The sequence below is a fragment of the Hydractinia symbiolongicarpus genome, chromosome 5 (assembly GCF_029227915.1).
Source record: "Hydractinia symbiolongicarpus strain clone_291-10 chromosome 5, HSymV2.1, whole genome shotgun sequence".
NCBI classification, from domain to species: Eukaryota; Metazoa; Cnidaria; class Hydrozoa; order Anthoathecata; family Hydractiniidae; genus Hydractinia; species Hydractinia symbiolongicarpus.
In genome coordinates, this window is record NC_079879.1 from 34,123,229 (window position 1) to 34,150,204 (window position 26,976).

The 26,976-nt window shown below is 33.0% G+C and overlaps 1 protein-coding gene across 1 annotated transcript; it reads right to left on the bottom strand.

Annotated features, from left to right (window-relative positions):
* Nucleotides 1-804: 804 nt before the first annotated feature.
* On the bottom strand, nucleotides 805-15,140 carry LOC130646231 (protein GDAP2 homolog). The gene is made up of 10 exons (XM_057452404.1): nucleotides 15,027-15,140; nucleotides 11,875-11,951; nucleotides 11,595-11,682; nucleotides 11,233-11,298; nucleotides 10,971-11,112; nucleotides 10,794-10,870; nucleotides 9,923-9,999; nucleotides 9,010-9,149; nucleotides 8,308-8,506; nucleotides 805-1,114 (listed from the first exon to the last, which is right to left on the bottom strand). Exons 3-10 carry the CDS (start codon nucleotides 11,662-11,664, stop codon nucleotides 1,067-1,069), a joined length of 819 nt encoding a protein of 272 aa, XP_057308387.1. The 5' UTR covers nucleotides 11,665-11,682; nucleotides 11,875-11,951; nucleotides 15,027-15,140; the 3' UTR covers nucleotides 805-1,066.
* Nucleotides 15,141-26,976: the final 11,836 nt, after the last annotated feature.

Consider the following 26,976-nt stretch of genomic DNA (forward strand, 5'->3'; position numbering starts at 1 on the left):
TTCCGCGAGGGGGAGCAATGCAGCTGGGATGTTCAAAAGCATACTAAAAGAACTCAACGAGGGCGTTGAAAATTTAAGCAAACTAAGCTTCTTCAAAATTTGCTTATTCTGTTATGACTGGGTATCCGATTGATTGTTCCTTTCACGATCATACCAAAGCGGTAAAGTTGGTTAAAAGCTAAGTTGAAGTTAGCCCTTATTAACTAAATATTTATCCGCTGTGGGTCAGTTTTCTAAGCTTTGAAATGACTTCTAGTTCGTCCGCTTTGGAGACTAGTCTAGTAAAGTTGTGTACTTTGGAAAATGGTCTAGTAAAGTTGTGGCTTGACAAGTATTTCGTCGTGCAAAATAAAAAGTAAATATCACACTAATTCCTATGGATTCATCCATCATATAGCTTCCTTGTTCTTATCTTAATAGGGCTCAACACAGGACCTGGGCGGGGAAGGAGTCTAGCTCATTCTTTATATGGGTAGAATTAGCGGAAAATTTCCCACAACAGAGGTGTCCGTCCTCCTGTCAGTTTAAAAAAAGTGGGGCATGTGCAACGTTCTTGCTTATTTAGATCAACCATGACTTGTTTTTGTGTAATGAAAAACAAAATGACAGTAAATTTGTATTCTTTATTTTCAAAAAATAATATCGACATAGGTTTTTTTAAGACAACAGCTGAAGCACATAAAATTTTAAAAAAAGAATTATAAACTTTGTTATCAGAAAGAAAATCAGGGAGAAATTGGTAAGCATATACAGAAAATTAGGCTCGATATTTGGTAAATTCTACACGGTCAAAATAGACAAATATTTTAGATAGAATTTATTAGGAAGTGATATTTAATGTACAAAAACAAACAAAGACACGAAATACAAATATAAAAAACGATTTTCCCTTACACATAAAAACCCAAAACCAAAGCCCGATTTAATTTTTTTAAGGATTGAGCGGATACTTTGGTACGAGTCGAATTGTACAAGTTTTTTTGTTAACATATTTCAATTTTTGGAGCATTGGTGACACAATATGCGCTTAAATAACGTAATCATCCTCTACTCGATGCGAAGTACTTCACGATGCAACCGCGGTGGTCGAAGTGTGATATTGTGGTCCATTCTCCTAAAAAAAATGAATCTTTGCAAAATTCCATTCGTCAAGTTTGAAAAATTAGTAAAGCACTGTTGCAGATTATAAAAATACATTCAAATTTAGCAACCACCATGGTTACAAGTAGTTCAGAAATAAAAGCAACAAGAAGTTTCAGACAACAAAATAATAACACAGTAATTGTTAGCACCTAAAAAAATTCATGGAAATTCGACCGTCATACACGTGTACTTTGTGCATACTTATTCGCGTGTTAGCATGAAGTCACAAAATTAATTAGACAACTAGTTGGGGGGGGGGGGGGGGGGAAGTCCAATATAAAGTGGTGTTACCAGTTTGCATAGAGACAAAGTACGGGGATTAATATAAAACGTAGCAAGTTTAACTCTTAAAACCACGGCATATGCATGATATGGGCTTCACTCTGTTGTCACTAGGCTAAGAAGTTAATCACATGTAGTATTTCCTGGTTTTGACAAATACATTAACATGTTTGAAAGAAGATCAAACCGCAAATGCGCTGTCAGCAAAAATAATATTAATGTAACCGCAATATATACTTTCTTTGTTTTAACAAAACGTGACAAGACATGGACAGGACAAGCATAAAAACATCACGTAAAAATAAACACTTCCTAATGACCACCTTAATGTCTAGCAATATTTCTGATATTCACATGTATCACACAAATACTTTACTAAACATGCTTTTCTCACAATCATCATGTTACCATTCCAAGGCGAGAGCAATTAATAAAAAACACATGGCATTATTAGGTATCTAAATGACTTCCACCAATTAGCAACTGAGAACAGAACGTTTGAGAAACCAACATGCCGTCTTAATGAACTAATTAAAAGGACGAAATTAACTAGCTTGCTTCTCGCTAATTACAATCTCATCAAGACTCCTACGCAAGCACAACTAAAAAGCACTTTGAGATAGTACGACGAATGTTGAACAGTAAGTGAGAGACATCTTATGTAACTGCGAAACCATAAACGAGTGCTATTCTTAATGAAGCGTGGAGAAACGGTCAATGGAAAGATGCTACATAACTTGTACGCGGCTATTTGCTGAATTTTGAAAGGAGAATATATTTTACAGGAAATTTACTTATGGAAATTTCGTTGAACGACGAAGATTTTTGTGATGAACTGTTGTTAAATGCTGTTCGTTAAGAACATGTAACTTTGACGGAATCTTCAAAAGCTTTTCTCAGTTTTACTCAACTTTATTAGTCTACAAGAGTTTAAAAGATATTATTAAAAACAACAAAACAAGCGATCGTGTCTTTGAAAACTCAAGGTTTTGCAGCAGTACTGACACTCTCCGGCTATGCACATATGTAGAAGAGTGATTCGAGTAAACATTTAAACCATGGAGAGTTAAAAGGATGTATAGATACAAAATCATGTAGACGGAATAATTAAAACACTTGAAAATGTCAGACCGAAGGATGAAAACATTGCCAACCCGAAAGACAAATATTGACGCGGGGCATAGGAAGGATACCGATGTAATTCGGTACAAAATTTATCTCTCAGGCCCAACAAATCCTTGCTCTCAAAGAAAAAAAGTTTTATGTTCTCCTTTAAGTGTGAATTTCTTTACAAGACATATACTACAGATAATGCCCGAGCTTCGGTCATCAATCCTTTTTGAAAAATGGTTTAGCCGTAAATAAACTTTTCTTCATCTCATGTGATGACAGATATAAACTACTCATTTAAAGTTTCTATTTCATTATATGAGTAGTATACCAAGATCAAGTAAAAAATCATATAAAACATTTATTTTTCTCACCTACAATCTGTTAAAAACATTTGCGTTACGTACGCCACTGGTTATTTACCATCGCGATTTTTTACATTTCCATTGTAGGCAATGACCCATATACTACTGTATGCATTTCAAGGTAGCCTTAGTTTGACTTCAGATTCCCTTTCCTTAACCTTGCGAGGTTCTAAAAAAATCACTTCCCCGGAATTCAGACATGTTCTTTTGCCGTCACATTGTCCGAAAAATGCTGACTATGAAATTTTTCAGAATACAGTCAAATGACCCGCCGTTCTAAAGTAAATTATACGCTACGCTGATAAAACACAGAATATTTTTTGACAGTTGTTTCTATCCTATGAAAAGTTTATTATTGGTTAATTTATTGCAGAAATAGAATATAAAATCATTTCCAATGCTACTTAAATTTGTTTTTCGTGCTTGTTTACGGATAATAGCGGTCCATGTCGGTCCGTCGTCAAGAGCGCTAAGATAACCAGAAAGCCGAAGAACCCGTCTTTCCCGCTTGCATAATCCAGACGGTTAACAATAGGTTACGGTTGTTGTACATCTATATAACAAAACTAATTTTCAACCCGTGAAAAATTCTATAGTGGATCGCCCTTCATACATAAATTTCGAATCGCTATTTCAGGTATATTTGTGGCTGAAGTAACGAAATTTAATTGGACGAAGTAATAATTATAAGTGTGATTATAAAGACGTTATCGATTACATAATCCTCAGTTTTTAAATTGGCTCACAGGCAGACAGAGACAGACAGACAGACAGACGGCGAGTAATATTATGATAGAAATAGGAACTTTAACTGAGGAATATGCAAGGTTTCACAGAAGACAAATAGAAGTGTGACCCAATTTACAATTTTTCGGGACAGATTAGTGACACAAGCACATGGATTTCAACCACTGTTAAACGCTCTAAAAAACTTGCAATGAATAAGAAGCTGAAAGCTATGAATTAGTTTCAGATGCAAAAAAAAAATAAACTTCCTTACAATGAGATGTGAACACAAAGTAAACCTAGCATTACTTTTCTTAAGCTACCCAACAAACTAAATAACGTGTAGATCATCCTTTATTTCTCATAACATATTGTCGCAGTTGAACAAAATTAGCTTTCTCAGAAAACAATAGAAATGTTTAAGGATATCAAATTTTTTTTTCATTTCCTCTATTTCTACATTAATTTTTTTCTTCTTCGATTCATTTGTTCAAACATGAAGAGTGAGTTAAAACAGCTGTCTCCTCATAAAAAATGAATGTCTGTAGATTTTGTTAGCCTCTGTGCGACATATACCCAGACTATAAAAACGTGTGTTTTGCCAGTTGTTTACACAGAAAATAAATAAAGGGATAATAATTGGGATCGTGGAAATGCTTCTTTTTTTACTGGTTATCAGTATATCCCGCAATTAAATCAAAAAAAAAAAAGGGTTGGTTTTAAGGTTGGAAAAACGTGAAAATTAAAATAAGTAAAACTGAACACGACACCACATTAAGATTGCGAAGATATTAGGTTACAATAAATTTTAATACACCTCCCGAGCTAGTTATAAATTTTTTTTTGTCGTTGTGGTTTTTCGTTTTAATTAAAGTTATTAGAAAACTAGAGTATCGGTTACAACGTGCTCATGAGCTTCTAGAAAGATTAAAATACAAACTGAAACACCCTAAAAGTTAGGAATAACAAGACTCAAATCAAATACGAATAAATTCTCATTTATTTAAATACGAGTACAGAGCGTTTTTGTGAAGTCCTTATAAAAATATTGTAATCAATTAATCTAACTGGCGATTTCTTTCCTTTTATTTTTTTTAATACAAAACTCTTAAGAATTCCTACATGTAAAAATTTTCCTCTTTCGCATTACCCACATGATGCAGTAGTAACAATTTTGTCTGGCACAACGACAACTAATTTATTTGTATAACAAACTGTCAAAATTCATGAGCGGAAGTAAGAAAACCCCCAGAAATTATCACGCGTCCATTAGGCGTGTCAATCAGGCTCCGTATCACAAATAAGATTTTTCATTCAGGAAATGCTTAGCACATATTTAGCACATGTTAAAAACAGATTCAGACGTAATGCGTATAAAAAAGAATTAAAAATATATTTATCAAAGCAAAAATAAAAATTAGTAGGAAAAACAATTCAATGAAAAGAAAGAAGAAATGTCTAAAAATAATATGTATAAAAAAGGAAATAGAAGAATATCGGTGTTTTTCTTCTTGTTTTTCTTTCTTACTTTGTACACAGGTGTGTTTTCACAAATAGAAAAATATTTACAACATACATGTCGCTAACAATGTAATTGAATTTTTGAAAGAAAGATTTAAAGGTGAGCTAAAGTAGTACAAAAATAAAAGAAATTATATTTTAGCTACTCTGAAATGAAATAAATCTATTAAGTGAAAGTAAAAAAAACAAAAAAAACATCACAAAGAGAAAATCTGGTTAAATACAGAATTTCTTTGTAACTATTCCATGTAAAACTTCAGGTAAAATCCTGTTTCGCTGATCAGGGAGTGGTCTGCAATTAGCGAAATCACACTCCAACAACTCATCGCGTCGGAATCAACCACAAAAGTGCAGTGATTCCAAGGTGAGAATTCCTCACTTACTGACGGACTTGCAATCGAGTACAACATAGAAAAGACCAATCGCGAGTGTGGTATACGCGTCACGTTGTCAACGGCAACATTAATTCTCAATTCCCGTTTACCATTACTTATGAAGGTAGCAGCGGAAAAATTCAACTGATAGCCTTGCACAAACACAGCATTGTGTTGAAGTGTGAACATTTGCTGCAAGAGTTGATCCTTCTGATGTTCAGATTTTAGGTGGATCTCTCCTTTAGGATAAAAATACAACAGTACCTCGTGATCGAACGCAAAATGTCGATTTCGGTTATTTCTATCCGGAAAGTCTGAATAATACCGTGCCTTGTCTGCGCACAGGTGCCGCTCCAATGTCTTGATATAAAACTGGTTAACTTCCCGGTACGAGGACAGAACGTCCATAATGTAAAAAATGTTGACAAATTCAAATCTGCAACTAGACAGAAGTTCTATTGCCGAAACAAAACTCACATTCTTTGACATGTTATGCTCGATCCAGTAAAGGACCAAACCTACCACTGTATTTTCAGACACTGCCATTCCACTGTCAATAACTTGCAGAAAAAATAACAAACACGGCTGACTCAGCGTTAGAAAGTCGTCCAATAGAGGGCCAAACACTTTCTCTAGGGGACAAAACGTTGTTTTTAAATATCCAACAAACGACCGCTTTAACTGGCGCAAAACATCTTCTAAATGCATATTGTCTCTGTGCAGTGAATCATAATACACGTCAATGGTTTGATTGAGAAGAGAAGTAGAAGTAATCTTGCAGGATGAAATGTGTCTGAGCAACTTCTTCATTATGTTCACACATTTAAAGCGTTTAGCAAACTTCAAAATCTCTGAGGTCTCCAACAACGAAAGCTCAGAAACAAGACGATCATCGTAAAACAGTTTCATTAACCGGATGAAGTGCTCCGTTTCTCCGTGCTGCAACATAACTTTTAAGTTTTGCTGACGCGAGCCGTTCATTAAAACCTTCTGAAAGTATTCGCTATTCGAACAGAACAACAAAGAATGAATAAACAAAATGGTCCTCGTCGTTTCGTTCTTTTTGCTCGCACCATCAGTGTTTCTCAAGACGGAACAATTCTCCAGTTTTCGTTTCCGACCGCTCAGCTGTTCATCCGATTTTATTCCTCGCTGCTGATAGGGGTCCTCTTGCTTAATTTCTGCTCTATCCAGTGGAGCATGCTGCTCATACGTGTCTCGATCAACCTCATTTATTTCCAGTGTACAATCACTCAAATCGTAACTGTTAAAAAATCGAACCAACGAAATATTTTTTCCCTCCTCCTCCATCTTGTTTGTCATTTTTAAAACCGCATAAATTCCACCAAAAAGAAGCCTTTCAGCTGTTTTACAGTCTGTCTAACAGAATCTCAAAACAACTTGAAAGCTAAAGAATTCCCATTGAAACTCCCTAATACAATTACTGTTCAGAAGCTAATCAAAAAATCAAACAGCAATCTAATTAATTGAAAAACCGTCTATAAAAAGGCCTGTGCGTTCCTTTCAAAACCCATGTCCTGTCTTATAAGACATTTAGCTGGCACAGGGCGACTTATGTTTCGTAAACCAATGTCGGTAAAGTTGGTTATTTCGAGAACAAAAATTGCGCCAAGCCACATTCCCCATACACTTCAACGCTTATACTGTTTTATCTCGACATAAAATAGAAGAATTAATTCAATTTGAAATAATATATAACTTAATAAAAGACGTAAAATATAACCTTAAGACTTAGGCTAATTTAATTAAAGAGAAAAACAGATATTTTATTCAATTCAACAAAATTAGATGGATTACGTTAGTCAAGCTGGTGAAACAACTACGTGAGTAGGAATGTTTCTTTATTATATTATACTCCATAGTCAAAAGATTTCATCTAATATTCTAATTTTTGATTAAATTTTTTCCTGATCTAATTAAGCATTTGATTCTTATAATTTAGAACTCAGACTTCTTAAACAGAGGCTTTTGATGCAACAGCAAAACAACAACAAAAACAAAAATAATAAAAAAAATAGTAACCGCAAAGCATCTAGTAAGCGCTTGGACTTCTACTCTAAATCCTGAAGTCTGTAAGAAAAACAAGTTAATTTGCTAAGAAGCGTGAAAAGATGATTAACAATTTGTTCGTTTTGAGGTCTTTTGACGTTTTACTGAGGTCTTTTGACTTTTTACTGAGGTCTTTTGACTTTTTTACTGCGGTCTTTTGACTTTTTACTGCGGTCTTCTGACTTTTTACTGAGGTCTTTTGACTTTTTACTGAGGTCTTTTGACTTTTTACTGAGGTCTTTTGACTTTTTACTGAGGTCTTCAAGAAAAGAAAAATCAACAAAGTTCTGAAGATTTTGAAGTGAGAAGTTTCACCAATTGTGCATAAGATCTTGAACTAACTAAAGCGAGTTGTTGTATTTAAAGTTTTAACAAGTAATATGCGGTATACAGCATTAGAAACCTTTTTATAAACTTAGATGAATTTGAGTATTTAGTTTAGATAACAACAAATAAACATTTTAGAGGTACATATGACGCTATTTAAGATTTTAAAATGTTTAAAAAATCACAAAAATAAGAGTGTTTTTAAGATCTAGTTAAACATGGATGCACTCATTCAAATTCTTTTATTCATACTGGACGCTTAATCAAGGGTAGGCGCTTTTTGAAGGATTTTGGAAGAGCGATTTGAGGAGGGCGGTATTATTCAAAGTTGAGAAGGGCGTATAGGTAATTAACCGCATATAAAACAGAACACAAAGGTTTTTACACACCTGAACATCATGCTCCATTATGAAAGGCGGTAGTTCCAGTTGATCAGGATTTATTGTGTCATATAAAAATTGGACGCCATTTACGAACTGTACTTTCTCTTTAATTGACGCAGCATTGATCATTAAGAAGAACCACGCTACTATACGTTGCCATATTGTTCCATGCACGATATACAGTGCATGCATGTTGCGTCGAAATCTAAAGACAAATACGCTGATTGTAAACTGATAGACTGTTGTTTATGGCCTTTTTGATAAATTAAAGTAGAATTGGTTATCCACTATGGGCGAATGTTCGACCAGCTAATCGTATATTTCAATTACAAGCTTTTTTGCATCTCATAATCAAGTTAAGACTCGAATTCTTCAAAAACAACAAAACAACTTGTACACAACAGTCAGCGTCAAGTGAGCAAAAACAAAACAAAAAAAAACAGCAGATATTACAAATGCAGCAAAAGTTTTTCTTATTGTAAAAATCAATAAGTTTTATACGATGAAAAATAAAATTTAAGCTGAAAGTAGACGTGAATTTTCTCTTCTCGAGAAAATAAGAAACAATCAGCAACAAGTCTATACAACATTGAAACATTGAGGCTCAGCCAAAATTTTATGTTACTTATCAAGAGTGTGTTGTGGGAAACAGTCTTAATATTCTACAACTAATTTCTAAAAACAAACAAACAAACAATTTTTTCATACTTTGTGTCGAGTAATTCGTAGAAATCTTTAAGAAATCCTAAATCCAAATGGTGATCTTCTGTAGTGAGTGTGTGAAAGTATATAAAAACGTATTCCCTGCTAGCGATTGAGTCCATGAAGTGAATAAAGTATGAAACCGCCTATAAGAAAACAAAACAATGTTACTACATCGCTCACTTGCACCCACCAAACCAACTTAACCTTTCAAGTAATCTTTCTTACTTAGCATTAAGCAAAAACGTTTTGAAAACGTTGCGGGTGTTCAGTACACCCGTTAACAAATCTTCTGTATGTTTTACTAATTCACAGTGGAGTAGATATGTTACAAATTGTGTCCATAAAATAATATAAAAAGCCTATTAAATAAATACAACGGCGCTGATCTAATATTAATATTCAATACGGGATTACTACGTTAGATAAAGGGATTCTGTTTGTCTTCACGTGCAAAGCGGTTACTTAATAATGGGTGTACTGAACACCTAAAACGTTGTCAAACGCAATCAATGTCCATCAAGTTTCGATGCTTTACGCAAAATTTAAGTACTTTTTAAACTGGAAAATTAAAGCTTCGACAAATTTTTGTAATACTTTGGCTTGCCATTCAAATTATACTTTTTGAAAGCAAATGAAATGCATTGCGAAAAAAAATATGAAAATGAAAGAGATAGCAAAGCTGAGATGAAATTTGTACTTTTCTTTTTCAGATTGTCAGCAAAAAAAATATAAACACAACGACACGCATCTTATTTTCTTCCTTCTAAACATACATTTACGTAAGCAGTTGGTTAAACAAGGTGCATCGGAAATTACCGCGGTATCAATGTCAACTTTGTTCAAATTATGTCAATCAGTACTACAGTAAAACATCAAAACACACAAAGATATTACAACAACATAAACATGTTATTACTTTATTTAGATCGATAGCATGTGCTGGAAAATATCTTCCGATAAACACAACAATCGGTCTGCCTTGCCGATCAACACCTGTAAAGAAAACAAAAATATATGAAGTAAACATGTTACATATTCATTCAAAATAACGAACAGTTCATCAAACTAAACTAAAAATACATCTAACTTTTTTTCGAATTGTGTTAAGACCTCAGCAAATATAAGCTAGTGTGAACAGTGCCTTAAAGAGAAAATATTGTGAGCGTGACAAGAAAAAATTCATGCATCCAAAACACTGGTCATTTTCCATGAATGAGATTGCATGGTGTTCCTGGGGTTACTTCCCTGAAAAATCTTAGCCACCTCCCTTATTATAGCTTGCCTTACCTAGGTTAAACAATAAATATCACTCTTTCCACAATCAACTAATCTTAATTACTGCACCACCATCCAACAAACCCACTATTCTGGACTTTAGAAATAAACAAACTCAACATTTCAGAACAAGAAGATTTAAAATTCTAACCATTCTACTTAACTCATTTATTCTCGTGATATCACATATTACATTGTGAAAATAAACAGATATAAAAAAGGGAATAGACTACATACTGAAAAACAGAATGGTTGAAAACAACTCCCCTTTTGTGGTAACATAAGGAGTTGCCACTCTCCCGATAGGTCCTTGTCCCACTACATTTCCCCAAAAATTTCAACCACAACCCTTTCCCGTTTGACACATGACCCCTCCTCCCTTTTTTCTTCCTTTTTAGGAGGACTTCTCTAAGGAAGGGAGAGAGGAAACTATATGTAGTCTTATCGGTAGCGAATCAACAAATTGCATCATCACAACAGAACATTTGAAATGTTTTTACCTCCCAACCTACCTGGATTATATAGAAAGCCCATTTTTGCGATATCAGTAAAATCTTCCGTACGTGACCTTTTAACCCATTGGGAATATCTAAAAAAATAAACAAGCAAAGAAGTAAATAAAAAGTGTGTAGTTTATGACAACCTACAAGAACGTATGAGGAGATATACAAAAGCTAAATTAAACAAACTTTCGTTGTTGTTCTAAAATATCCATCTCTTCCTGTGTCCTTCCCTCTAACCGTGCTCGCCTTCCTGTGTCATGGTCAGCCGCTACTGCAGAGAACGGATGTCGTCCAACAAACGAGTTTAATAAGTCGATACCATTATGAGCTAGAAACAAAACAGTAATCAAGGGACACGCTAACACTTACTAGTTTGTACTTACAAATTATGCATTCTCAACTAGAAAATAGCATTATTATAATTTAAAACTAAAATATACAAGCTCACCTTTTAAGGGTTTATCCATAATTCGAATTTGTCTTTCTGGTAAAAAAGGTTCTCCTTCCTCGTTGCCTGTAAAAATAAGGAAATTTTTAAAGCACAGGGTTTTCTTTAATGATGAAAAGATGGAGCTTGGATTCTCCTATTTTACTACTTTTTCTCTATCAAATTTACTACTTTTTCTCTATTAAAATTAAATTTAAACTAGTGAAGAATAAAACGAAAAGGGAAATTGACCTTTCTAAACTATTGGTGAATGTATATAAGCATATCCGTACACTCATCTGGTTTACAGGTTCTGCAACCTAATAAGATAGTTTGCATGTTTTATAGATTTCTGTTGTATTTTATATCAAGGTGATAGTTACCTATATCAGTAGGTAAATACTCTACAGCGTACTGTTCTTCTTTTTTATCTCGTGGAAAATACAGCGGCATCAGTCTTTTATACGTGCTCTATGTAAACAATGAATAATATGCACTCACTGAGTTAAAGTTCCATAATATGAAAAAGATAAATTTCTTCTTTCAACACTGACGTATGCTTGATGGATCGACGAATGTTTGATTATTTTGCTCTGTGCAAAATATTTCGCATCAGAAGTGCGAGCCTATACACTCACTGAAATCAAACAGTAAGAAACTCACCTCGTCAATAGGTTCAACAACAAACACAACAATATCAAATGCATCGATATTTCTTTCCAGGTATCTTCGCACAGTTCCTAAAAGATTTAGATGTGGTCACAAATTTTTTTTATTTTTTCGGGTCACATATGCACTTTAAAAGTCATGCTTGAAAGGTCACTTTAAAGTGACTTTTGTTACGTGAGTTTGATTGTCTTATCAAAGTTGATAACAATATGTTGTATTTGTTATCTTTAGCTTAAGGTGGCAATAATCCTTTTTAAACAAAACAAAAAAAAATCACTTGATTAGTCACTAAATGTTATTTTCAGACCATATATCCATATGTTTTCTTTTATAACATTCTGCCACGATTTTATAGCTATAATACTATTATCTTTTACCAAAAATATTCAGCTTCAACAATAGACCTATTTCCAAATCTATTTTTTTTCCGCAAAATATGTATACCAAAATACCGAATATCATGAAAACGAGATTAGTTATGAGCAAATTTTTAGTTTACAGCGAAGTAGTGCAGATATGGTTTGTTTATTTGCAATATTTGCAAAATTATTATGTCATACAGATTGTTATTAACATTCGGTGATAATATGGGATAATAGCATGTATCATTGGACCGTTCTAATGCTTTTGTTAATTATTCTTGGTGTTAAATTAGCTAGGTATTAGCTAGCTTTGAATATAATATGACTAGCTAGTTGGCTGGCTGACTTGTTCCAAACAAACGTGAAATTTCAAGCTGTTTACCAAAGTTGGTGATGTTGCTGGTATATATGCTGTGTCTCCAATTATTGAGTGTATATACCTTATTTTTTTAAACAACATCTGTGAAAATAACATTAGCAAAGCTTACTGATGACGGTGTGGTTTTAAAATAGTAGTTGAGTTGACCTTATGGGTGCCTTACCTTGCTTATTTTTTTTTCCAAGTGAGGGTAGTTAAAGTATTTATAACTCACATTTTACACATTTGTTATTTTAGAATTAGGATACTAATTTGACTTGGTGAGGAAAGTTGGACTTAAAACTTTTCTTGGAATGTTCTTGCTTATTTGTGTGACATTTGATCGTATTTGGTAAACAAAAATATTTAAAATTCCAAAAAATAAGGCTGACAAAAGGGATGATTCCTAATTTTGTATTCAGATTTACCATCTTGGAATTTTTTCAGGCAAATGAAATTGTCCAATTTTGCTTGGTCAAAAACAAATTATTCCTTGAGAGGATCACAAAACAATTGAAAAATTGTTGTTAAAAAAAAACACAAAATGGTTACTGACATGCTGCCTAGAAAAAAAGAAATTTCTGTAAAAATTTTTCCACAAAATGCTTGCTTTAATAACTGAAAACAATGTGAATTTTTTTTTGTGAGGACAAAGACAAAATTTTTGGTTTTATATTTCACAAATCGACACTATGGAAGATAATTTTCTATTAATAAACAATTTGATGTAAGCAAAAAAACTAAATACCTAGTTTTTAAGAGCATTGAGACTAAGATTTTGCCAAAAATTTAGCACGTTTACAGCTGAAATCCAGACATTCTTATAAGAAAAAGTATATATATTATTTTATTTTATTTTTTTAGATAAAAAGCTCTATTTTAAAACAGAAAGACCTTTTCCTTTAGATGGAGATTTATGATTAGCTCTATACTCTATCTATTCATATTACTTACAAACTGAAAAAAATAGTTGTGAAAAAGATAAGAAAATCCAGATGTTTCACTTGAAACAGTAAAATAAAAATGTATTCACATCATTCTAAAAACGTGGCTAGGTTTTAGGTTTAGCTACCTAACATATACAAAAATATATGCCCTTAAAATTTGCAACATTTTAATTTATTTTTGTCACACTACCACTACCAAAGCCCTCTTTATAACTGTGTTAACCACAATTATGTAAAACTGCCAGTTAAATGCTGTAAAACTCAACATTTTGTTGATACATTCTTCAAACTTGCATGTAAACAACCAGCATCTCGAAATTTGCTCATAACTAATTTCAGCATTGCAAATTCATAAAAAAGGACCCTGAACGAAAAGTGAATATAATATTTTAATCAATGAATTTAAAGAACAACACAAGCCTTAAAAAAGAGAAAATCATCCTTTTACACCAAGAAAAAAGTTATATCTCATAAAAAAAGAAGGAATACTTGTCAGATACAGGTAAGATATCTTATTATAACCAAAGCAGGTTAAGGATTATAATTATAAAAAAGGAGTTTTTTATTAATTGGTGTTGGACAGACAGAAGCATAGAAAGTATTTAGCCTAATGAATATATGCCCACCATCAACAAATGAAAGCTGGCACAGACATACTTTGAAAAAAGTGAAAAAAGAAACAAACTATTGAAAAAAAAAATCTAAAACAAGAAGCTTTCTCAGTGAAGAAATACATCCAATATTCTGGTTAAATTGTTTTAATGTGATAGGTTTTGCTTGGAGTAAGTTCAGAGAGTTACTTCCTTTGTTTACCAGAAGAGTCTTGTCAATTATAGTAAGTAAAAGGTAGGTTATATGAGGCCTGTGTAAAAGTGATATGTTGTACGGTAGTGAGACAAGGCAGTGAAGTATCAAGATCTTGACCGTTTAGAAAGGAATGATATGAGAATGGTTAGGTGGATGTGTAACGTCTAAGAGACAGAAAGAGTTCAGATGAGCTAAGAAGCAGGCTATGTATTCATAGCATTAAAAATGCAGATAAAATTATTAAGTTGGTTGGGACACTTGGAAAGAATGGAGAGGGTAGACTGAGAAAAACTTCGCAGGAGGTAATAAGGACAGACTTGATGCAGAGGAATTTAAATTTAGATCTGTCTAGATCAGATTGAAAAAGGGTCAATAATATACCCCGTTCAACTTATACTAGCACAGAGATTGGAGGTTAAGCTGAGAACGATGATGATGAAAATGATGATACGGAAGATAGTGAGTTGAAAACGCAACTATTGATGTCTGTCAGTGTAGATGGTCTTCCCAAGATGAATACAGATAAATAAATAATGCAGCTGTTTGTACGGCTAGAAAAGGGTTACTACCACCTTAAAGGTTTCGTGGATGGTTTAGTATAAGTCAGATTTAGCGAAAAAACAGACAAAATACTGCTATTATTATAAAGACAACATAAATCAAACAGCTTACTCAATGCTATATGAGCTCCTTCTTCAGGTGGATAACCTCTCCTTGTTGTATTTATAACACCCAAACCGATAGAACTTAAAGTACTTTGCAGAGGAATTTAAATTTAGATCTGTCTAGATCAGATTGAAAAAGGGTCAATAATATACCCCGTTCAACTGATACTAGCACGGAGATTGGAGGTTAAGCTGAGAACGATGATGATGAAGATGATGATACGGAAGATAGTGAGTTGAAAACGCAACTATTGATGTCTGTCAGTGTAGATGGTCTTCCCAAGATGAATACAGATAAATAAATAATGCAGCTGTTTGTACGGCTAGAAAAGGGTTACTACCACCTTAAAGGTTTCGTGGATGGTTTAGTATAAGTCAGATTTAGCGAAAAAACAGACAAAATACTGCTATTATTATAAAGACAACATAAATCAAACAGCTTACTCAATGCTATATGAGCTCCTTCTTCAGGTGGATAACCTCTCCTTGTTGTATTTATAACACCCAAACCGATAGAACTTAAAGTACTTTCCCTAAAATTAAATGGGTCATTCAAAATAAGTAGTTGGGGGAAGGATCACATCCTAATATAGACATTACTAGATTTTTCTTCTTTCTCTAAAGCTGTTTTGTAACATAAATGCAAAATAAAAATTAACCGTGAAAGTTGCAAGACGTTTCTGTAACACATATATAGTGCACTTTCTGCAGCTGTTTTATACTTTGTGTTGTAGCGAGGGCCCACGGTATGAACAACGTATCTAAATATAAAATATACAAAAACATTAAATTAAACAGATGGATGAAAAAAATATTACTCAATAAACTTCTGAAAGTTCTAGATAAATAACTTTGAAAAAGAAACAAAATTATAACAGCAAAAGATAAAATGTCGTAAAGAATGTACCACTTGTGGATAAATTAAATAATTGCAGAAACCTTTAAAATATATTTAATAAATTGCCGTTTTTCCTGCGTTGAAATTTAATATTTTAGACTTAATTTATTTGCGTATAACTTTATAGTTTTTATATAAATATAATCATTAAATAAATAAAGACTTTTCTTCATTTTTTGTCTTTTGTTGAGTTTAAAAGTTACATCAGCTAAATTTTGTCAAGAAGTTTAAGAAACTGCTAGAGCAATCTAATAAGTGCAAAAATAGTGATGGTTATTATTTGTCGATGCTAAATTTGCTGAATTACGAGAGTTCTGTGCGACATTAATGTACCATGCATGCTTTGAAAGCTCTTATCATGGAAGTGCAGAGCAGTTGAAAACCAAAAGGTCTGGGGAAAAGGTTAGCATACTCTAAATATGAAACAGTTACTCCACATTCTCGTATCTAAACAATCTTAGTATGAATCATGCAGCGCTCATGTTTGCACTACATATTGCAAAAATATCATAAGAAACTATTAGACAGCAACTTCCGTCTCTTACTGTATCGTGACATGGATTGATGCAGCCTTTTTTTTAATCTATTATCACCTACTGAGTAACTCGTCCCGTCTCATTTTTAGATTTTTTTTTTTATGTATATAACAGCGCCTGGGAACAAGGTTGGAAATACTCATTTGAGCATCATACCCTGCCCAGGTCAACATGTCATAGACATGTCTGTAAATTGTATAACCTGTTTGTTGCAATAAATTCTTTTCCAATTTGAAATATATCATGCCGAATTATTTTTTCTTAAAAAAAAACAAAATTCATTTGTTGACTGATTTGGAAAATATGTTGCAATTTTTTAAATTTGTTACAAAGGCATATTAATGGTTTTTGGCTATAAAAGTCATTAATTATTTAAAACGGTATCTAAGGTTACATGAAATTTTAACAAAAAGTAAATATGTCATTGGGAATTTCTCATGAAAATCTTTCAGATAAGTCCAACTTGTAAAAGTACCTTTGTAATCCCTTTAAAGAAATATTCTTATTCGTGATGTTACAAAAAATCACACAAAAACTAGTTTTCAACATATTCATACCTGGCAGGTAAGTTGTATCCCTTTGTCATTTTTGCTTCACCTGTTCGACAAGCTAAAAACAAAAAAAATATAAGACATTAGATAAAAATAATAAACAAAATAGAATGAATAATTGTTACACAAGAAAATATCACATAATAGTGGAACATATACATGGATTGTATAAGTGGAGTGACCAGTGGTATTTAAATCAAAAATCATGGTAATTCCAAAATATCTTATTCAAACTCCTAAAATCAGGAATTTAATTTAACAGGTATCATTAAAACAATAACAACACACAACATTTTCATTTCCAAATTTTTAACATCACCAAGAAATCGCTGCTATAAATGGCACTTGACTGCCTGCTTTTTTAAACGTCAATATTTGGAATTGCCAAGTGCCAGAATAAATTAGAAAGGTTAATACAACAATGATTTCTTAAAAATTACATAAACATTTTATTATCTGTTGTGGGATAAAATTTTGTTAAGGTAAACATTTTACAAAACATTCATTTGCCCACCCTCCACCCTTCTTCAAATAATTATTACCCCCCTATGTCTGTCTTTCATTGGTAACTCCTTTTAAGCACCATCCTTTAATACACCCCACTACTATTTAGGACTTGAGAAATTATAAAATCAAAATTGGAGCAAAAATAAACAATTAGTTGTGATTCAATAAGATTCACCAAACCAAACCCCTTTGTTGTAGTTACATGGGTCTCATCTCACCTTTATAGTTATGCGACCAAAAAAACTAATTAATTTTATTTTATTAAGTACATATTGAAAGTAACAATACAGAAGCACTTACACTGCAATTCTTGTCTAACTTCTTCCCGAAGTAAAGGTCCAGCAACTTTGTGTATTCGCTCACTTACAGGATTTTTGTCGTTTAATGCTTCATTTGTTGAATTAATTATTACATCACATTTCAATTTAGTAATATCTCCATCCCTTAAAAAACATTGAATTCATAATTCATCTCACACAAAAAGCTACTAAAGTACATACATTTAGCGTTTTCTCGTCATTTCCGAAAGAAATGCAGCAATTTTAAGCTTTGAAGGGATGGTTTTCTCTTTGTTTTTGAACAAAGTATGGCAATTTTAGGTCTTTGTAAAGTTGTTTTTTACATCGTGTTGGAAATATGCAATTTTTACGATTTGTAGATTGCTTTTCTCGTATTTTTAGAATATTGTATGACAGTTTTTAAGCTTATTAAGATGTTTTCTCTTCAATACAGCTGTTCACAATTAAAACTTAGCCTTCTTATTTTCTTTCGTTAATCCCATGATGTTATCATAAATACAACGATGGGCTTCATGAAGTTTACATGAACTAATTAAAGTTTGTGTATAAGACAAACTCTATTCTTTTTAACATGAAAAAATAGCTTATGTGTTTAACAATTAGTTAACAATAACAATGAAAGTTCTGAGACTACTATTGTGTACATGTAAGGTTGCGTTTTAGGGGTGCTGTACATTATCCTCACTACCAGTTAAAAATGAAAGAAATAAGTATATACATACAAAATCTGACATAACAATAGCAAAGAAGAGATAAATACAAAAAATGTTCTGTGCACTCAAAACACCTACCACAGACTAACTCTTTCATTTATTTCTTGATTTACCGGAAAAGGACTATCTCGCTCTTCAAAAAGTTCAGGACATCTTGAGGGTGCTGTGTTGGACCAACGGGGTAAACAGTCAGCTTCAGTGATGCCAGACAATAATCCCAGGGGGTCCATTTTGTGTGTATTTTACTAAATACATAAAAATAATAATTAGTGCTTAAAGTAATGTTTTTAAACATGATGATCAAAAACTGTCGCTTTCAAAATTATTGATCTTTATACAGCAAAACAAATTACAGGGTTCGAATTAGCAGTTCGCAATTTAAGAACGAAAAGCGGCGATATAAATGCTTTTTTAGATTGCGTTTTAAAAAATTAAGAACAAAGAACAGCGATAAAAAAGCTTTGTTAGATCGCATTTTAAAAGTTTAAGAACGAAAAGTGGCAATATACAGTACAGTCTGAGTGTAATCTACCGCGGACGTGAAACTTGTATGAATAGTTCACAAAAAACGGCGATAGAAATGTTTTTTAAGATCGCATTTTAAAAGTTTATAAACGAAAAGCGACAATAGAAAGGTTTTTTAAAAGTTTAAAAACGAAAAGCTGCGATAGAAATGTTTTCTAAGATCAAATTTTAAAAGTTTAAGAACGAAAAACGGCGATAAATATTTTTTAAAATCACATTTTTAAAGTTTATAAACGAAAAGCAGCGATAGAAATGCTTTTTTAAATCGCATTTTAAAAGTTTATAAACGAAAAGCGGCGATAGAAATGTTTTTATTTATTTCAATAAAAAGTATGCGGAAGGATTATTTTACGTTGTTTGTTAAGAAGGAAATGTTTTCAGTGAGAAATGTAGATATCGTATTTATTTCAGAATATACACCATTTGTTTTACAAAATTAAACCGTAGTTGTATTCTTTCAATAAAAAAACGCGCTAGTCACTTAATAGTTGTGAACAATGATTCTCATGTTTCTTAAATTAAACGCGCTGGAATCTTTTTAAGTAATTAAATTAATAATACATTCTCGCGCAATGTATTATAAAACTTTGCGAAAGATTTTTATTATTTAATTACTTCACGCTAATACTTAAGGGAATACCTTATCAATACATTTACACAATGCATCTCGCTATTGCAAGAAATATAATGGCTCCGATATTTCTTCGCAAGCGCATTGTTTTTTAACTCGCAAATATAAACTCACAAAACCCTTAAGGGATTTAATTATAACGAAAGACAAACGACTGCCGTTTTCCACGCAAAGGTGTGATATTAGCGCATAGGCGGTAGATTACATTCAGGCTGTACTGTAAATGCTTTTTTAGATCGCGTTTTAAAAAATTAAGAACGAAAAATGGTGATAAAAATGCCTTTTAGATTGTGGCTTAAAAATTTAACACAAAGTGTGATTTAAAAGGAACTCGCTATCCTATTGTGTTTTTAAATAAAAACAATTATTTTTGCAAGTTTTGCATGCTTACATTTGAACAGCACTGTAAACAGCATTTTACTACAAGACTCGTGTTTGAAAAAAACATATTTTTTGTGAAAACAACTTTAATCAGTATACTGTATTTAACTTGCAGCGTAATGTTCACGAAAACTAGTTAAGAACCTCTGAAACAATAATTACATTTTGAATAATTTCTTACAGCATGCTAAAAAAAAACTTATTTCATTTTTGCAACATTATTTTGGCTATTGGAGACAAGAAAGTTAAAACAGAGAGAGTTGCTAGTTCGGACACTCAGTCCCCGTGTTTTGGGTTCACAACTTTAAATGTCCCCCACTTGTCTCTGACATAAAAAATAATAACAGAGGAAAAAGTAAAGCTCACAGGTCACAAAAAAACAAATTCAAGAAAACCCAAAAGTAAATCGCATCAACGTGTGACGAATCCATAAACGAACTTTCAAATTTACTCCAAAACATCAGTGTTGATGATTTAGATATGGCAAATGATATAATTGTCAAAATTAATGCTTTACTTGCCGACATAAACGATTTTGTTGATGAGAATGAAATCAACTCATTTGCCGCTGTTATTTCAGATATTGATGTTTGTGTAGAAAAAATCGAGATTAAAAGGTCAAATTTGCGTTCGCTTTCTAATCAAATCAAATTAAATATTGGTGAAACTAAATTCGAAGCAGAATTTGACAAAAACGCTGAAATGTCTTTTGCTAACATCAACACTTATATCAAGTCTGCATGTCAAAGGTTTGCTGAAATGACTCCCGCAGAGAGATTCAACACTATTAAGTCTAAAGGTTTATGTATTCAATGTCTTTTTCCAGGAGCATTACAGTCAACAGGTAAACATTCACAAGGAAAGTGTCGACGCGATTTCGTATGTCCTCATTCTCAAAAACGACAAATACAAGGTGAAGAAACACGTTTTAGTATGTCAAGATCGCTGTGAAATCAAGATGCTCTTCAGAAGTACAAAGACAGATGCAACCTTAGACAAAGAGTACCTTTGCCTGAATTCGCAGAGAACATCAAGCTGTCATTTCATACCCAATCAGCTTATGTATCACTAAAAGGTAATACGAAATCCAACTCTGAAGATATCACTGAACATGCGATCTACATACTCCAAACAATCAAGGTACAAAGTGAGACGTACACCATATTCTTTGATAATGGATGTGGAGATTTCGTATGCAGACGTGAAGCAACTAAAAGAATAAATGGCACTCAAGAAAGAGCTGGTCCAGTTACACTTGAGGAGTTGGCAATTTAAAAACTGAATCATCACATGGCATCTATAGCGTAACGTTACCACTACATGATGGAAGACATACAGTCATGACAGGAGTTTGCATAGACCGTATCACAAGTGATTTTCCCTTGTATCCTCTGAGAGGGAAAGTATCAGATGACATTCAAAACCATTATCGCAATCATGGAGGTATAATAGAAGATCTACCACAGTTACCAGAGTCCGTAGGAGGTCAAACCGACTTTATGATTGGAATCAAGTACCTGCGATATTATCCCGAAATAGTATTTCAGTTGCCTTCAGGTTTGATAATATATCAATCCCCCTTTTTGAATGCATCTGGTGGCAGAGGAGTAGGAGGACCACATTCTGTGTTTACAGAAATAGACAAAATTCATCACCATAATCGATCCAATATCAGCCAACAATCCTACCTTAGCCAGCAATATAGTCTATATAAAATGGGCTATCAAGTCAACCCAGAAATTTGTACACCAGCTGTCAATAGAAAATCATGAAGGTCCCAACACTTACATCGTCCGGAAAAAGAAAATATTCGATTAGGTAGAAGAAGTTGGTTCAGAAATCAAATATAGATGTGTTGATTGTAGATCATGTCAGAAATGCAAAAATGGGGAGAAAATTGAAATTCTAAGCTTAAAGGAAGAAGTGGAACAAGAATTAATAGATCGATCGGTTTCAGTAGATGAATCAAGTAACCTCACAATTGCCAGACTACCATTCATTCATAACCCTGCAGTGAAACTTGCTCCAAACAAGAAAAAAGCATTGAAAGTTCACTACAGTCAACTCAGAAAACTTATAAGGAAGATGTGATCAATTCAGAAAAGAAAATGCAATCACTTGGATTTGTGGAGTTTGTGCACAACCTTACACCGACACAACAACAGTCATTAAAACACCATCAACTCCAAAACTTCATTCCCTGGCGTGCTGTATGGGGCGTCGCAAGCCACTGACAGTGGAACAAGTTTAAATGACATACTTGCTAAAGGTACCAACTGTAAATAGTGTACATATCATTTTTATTAGTCTTTTTCATTTTCTGTAAATCAACTCAATCATATGTACACTATTTACAAACTTCTTCACTTTCTCAGCTTACAGCCGAGCCTCTGCAATTGCTTGCAAAAGTCGACTTGACGAAGCTCCATTCTTGTCATTGGATCTGCCATTTGGTATTTTGTTGTTATCCAACTAAGTTTTGAAATTTCTTTCTTCTCTATCATTTCTTTCAAGATGGCAATGTCGACTCTTAATCTTCTGTCCAAAATACCTTTACTGGAATGTGCAGCATCTACCAAAGACTTGCAATCCGTATAACATTTCATCGCAATCTGGAGTTCCTAAGTAACAAAGATAAGTCAATTACCATCCCCTTAGCTTGGCAGTCAAAAAGAGTTAGACGGGTTGTCAAAAGTACACTATCAGCAGAAACGTTAGCTCTTATAGAAGCTGCAGAATCGTCATACTGGTTATTGAGCATTATTCTGTGACTCTGTGACATGATTAAGTTCATTATCACTCAATGTCTCTAAATATTCTTTCAGCCAACTTTCTCCACAAAAAGTTTTTGAACAGCCTGAATCCAGAACAGCAGCGCTCAATGTTTCACCCATAAATACATCCATTACCTCTGTACACAATGTTACTTTCACTTCCTCTTTCTTTTTCTTTCTATTTTCGTATGAGTCTGGGCAATCTCTTTGCCAATGAAACACAGATCCATCTCGATACTTCTCCATTCATATCCACAGGATTTCTTTAACGATTATCTTTACTGTTTCTGTCAGCAGTAGGTCTTGTGTAGTTGGTCGCACCTCTAAAGTATCTTCCTCTTCCTCTAAAATACTGATGACTGCCATGATAAGTCGGTTCTAACTTAATATCATTTACATTGACTCTATCTTGTTGAGCTGTATCACCAAAGATCCTCTTCAGTTGATTTTTCATTCCGGAAAATGTGAGTTCAGTAATAGTTGCTTTTACCAGTTGTCTTGTTGCTCTGCAATGAAAAGTAAAACTGCTAGTCAAGTAGTAGCGAAAAATTTAAATGCTATGCATGCAGCAAGACGGGCATATATTGAAAACGAGTCATCAGAAAAGATACGACGAGCTTTGAGACATCAAATCAGACCTTCTGGAAATGTGAAATACATGAATGGCGATAAAGTCTATTATCCGAGAAAAGACGACAAACATTGGCATGGCCCAGGTACAGTTATAGGTTTCGAAAGTCAGTAAGTTTAGGTAAAACATGGAAGTCGATACATTCGTGTGCATCCATGTAATTTAATGCATGAGAAAGGTCAAGAGAGAATAGCTTCTGATGACACACCGAAACCTGAAACAAACACAGAACAGTTTATGAAACATCTTGCACTAGAAAATGATGTATACAGTGAAAATGATGAGGATGATGTAGATGCTGTTACACTAGAAGAGGACAATGTATACTTTGAAGATACTGTAAATACTATTGAAGAAGAAGAAATGCGGCGAAATGATGATAACTATTGATGAAGTAAGAAAATTAGAAAATGTGGAACACAATAAAGATGTAAGCGAACAGCGGAATGTCAATGCTAGCAATAAAAATGATGATGGTGAAAATGATGTTATTAAATTAAAACCAAAGATGGAAACGAAATGAGATCTATTAAACAAATGAAATTGCCAGCCAGAATTGGAGATACTAATATCAATATTGTAACAGATGTTGTGAAAGGATTTGCCACTACTTTTTAGTAAAGATGCCATGAAGAAAGCAGGCACAAAAATTAATTTTTCAAAGGACACAATAGAAATTCTGGGAATAAAGCAAAAGGTGTTTCTCACATCCTCAGGACACTATTGTATCCCTTTAGGCAAAAGAAAATTTGAATTTGATGATATTTCAAGTGTGGATGTGGAAGAAATACAGTACAGTCTAGATGTAAGCGTACACGTACGCCAAACTTGCAAAAATAATTGCTTTTATTCAAAAAAACAATAGGATAGCGAGTTCCTTTCAAATTGCACGAAAATAATTGCTTCGTGTTAAAAACAAAAGCATAGCAAGAAACATTGTTTAAAAACAATAGTCTGCGTGAGAAAAACTTAAACGCAAAGGCCATTGAATTTTTATTTTTTTTAACAACGAAACTAATTATAGTAACGCGATTTTAATCTAGATATATTTAAAAAAACACAAGCTCTTTTAAAAAACAACAAATCCAATCATCTAAATATTTAAAAAAAAACTAATGCTACTTTTAAAACTTTTACTAATATTTCTTTATTGTCAAAACGTATTTTTTAACATGCGAAACTTTTAAAAGTTCTTTTTATAAAAAGCAACATTTAGCAACGCAAACGGAAAAACCCTATGTTCGGGACTTTTCCCTTCGCGATTAGATTTCGAAAACAAATTAAATTTTTATACCGAAGAAAGGAAAAATTGTTTTTTCTATCAAACAATGGCTCGCCGTGTTACATTGATAGAGTTGATAATATTTTAAATACTTAAAACACTATTTAACGAAGTTTTTCTATCACCGTTCTTCGTTCTTTAACTTTTTAAAAAATCAAAAAAAAAATTTCTATCGCCGTTTTTCGTTTTTAAACTTTTAAAATGCGATCTAAAAAAACATTTCTATCGCTGTTTTTTGTTTTTAAACGTTTAAAATGCTATCTAAAAAACATTTCTATAGCCGTTTTTCGTTTTTAAACTTTTAAAATGCGATCTAAAAAACATTCTATCGCCGCTTTTTGTTTTTAAACTTTTAAAATGCGAACTAAAAAAACATTTCAATTCGCTGTTTTTCGTTTTTAAACTTTTAAAATGCGATCTAAAAAAACATTTCTATCGCCGCTTTTCGTTCTTAAATTTTGAAAAGGCGATCTAAAAAACATTTCTATCACCGTTTTCCGTTCTTACACTTCTAAAACACGATCTAAAATAGCTTTTCTATCAAAATTAAAGTTTCAATCTTTGTTAAAATATAATAATTTCTATCGCTTTAAAGCTTTATTTAACCCCCGCAACCAACAATGCCTTCTCGCTAGTTTATTTAGTTTCCACGCAAAACTTTTGTTTAATAAAAATATTAAACAATGGCTCTTTGTGTCACATTGATAGAGTTGATAACGTTTGCAATTATACTATTGGGAATAGTTATGTTACACTATTTAACAATAGTTACGCGCAGTTATAATAAGCTATTTTTTCTTCAATAATCTTTTGTTTATTACACGCAAGTTAATGGCTTACAAGACTCGCAAGATAATTAATAAGAACAAAAGACAAACAACTACCTCCTCCGAGAAAAAGGTGTGAAACTTAAGTGTATGCGTACGCTTACATCTGGACTGTACTGTATACTTGTTTTCACGGGTGTAAGAAAAATATCTGACGAGGTAATATCCAGGTACGAATTGTCAAATTACTGGACTTGTTTACAGATTTAACAGTAACTGTAAAAATAAATCTTTTATTACAAAATCAAATAAGTCCATCTCTTAAGTGGGAACAATTATCTTGTCCAGTGATGACTTGAAGGCTGCCAGAGAGTACTTTTGGAAAAAAGCAACCGCTGAAGTTAAGAAATTCGCAAGAAAGGATGCTTATGCTAAAATATCAAAAGAAAACAACAACTTACTGTAATTTACAGGACGTATTCTACCAACTAACATGAGCACTATTACAGATGTTATGTTAGATTTGACAAGTTCCACATTTTTTGTACCAATTGTTGATAAGTATTCACCTATTGCTTATAGCATAATCAATAAGGTTCATTGGTGTTGCTAAGCATTCCGGTATCGAAACCGATCATCGATACGTCATGAAGCAAGTGCACATAATCGAAGGTAGAGGACAAGTAAAAGTTATCAGAAAAAATTGTGAAAGATGTCGATATCTACTTAAACGTACCATCGAAGTTGCTATGGGACTGATCTCCAATCACAATCTCAACATCGATCCTGCATTTTACATGTGTCAATTCGATCTAGCTGGCCCATTCTTGTCATATTCCCCAGACAACAAGAGAGCTACTGTAAAAATTTAGTACTTGGTGTTTTGTTGTACCACAACATCAACCATAAAAATAAAAGTCATGGAAGATTACAGCACCTCAGGTTTCATCCAAGCGTTTATTCAGTTTTCATGTGAGGTTGGATATCCAAAAATCCTTTTACCAGAGGAAGGAAGCCTATTAGTGAGTGAATGCAAAAACATGAAAATCACGTTTATGGATTTAAAGGGTAGACTCTACAAAGAAATGGGAATTAAATTCGAGACATGCCCTGTTGGGGGACACTTTATGCATGGTAAAGTAGAAAGAAAAATTAAACAAGTTAAAGAATCTATATTAAAATCAAATTCAAATAAGAGACTTTCTATACTACAATGGGAGACTCTGTGTACAGAAATAACCAATTGTATTAATGATCTCCCATTAGCTATTTGAGATGTCACAGCTGATTTTGAAAATGCTGATCTAATAACACCTAATCGTTTATGCCTCACCAGTTGGTCCTATTGCCTCAACTGATAAGCCTTGGAAATTTACTGATCAAAACCGTAGGATATTCAATGCATGGTTCGAATGTTGGTTAATAACCCAATGTACCTAAACTAATGAAACAACCAAAATGG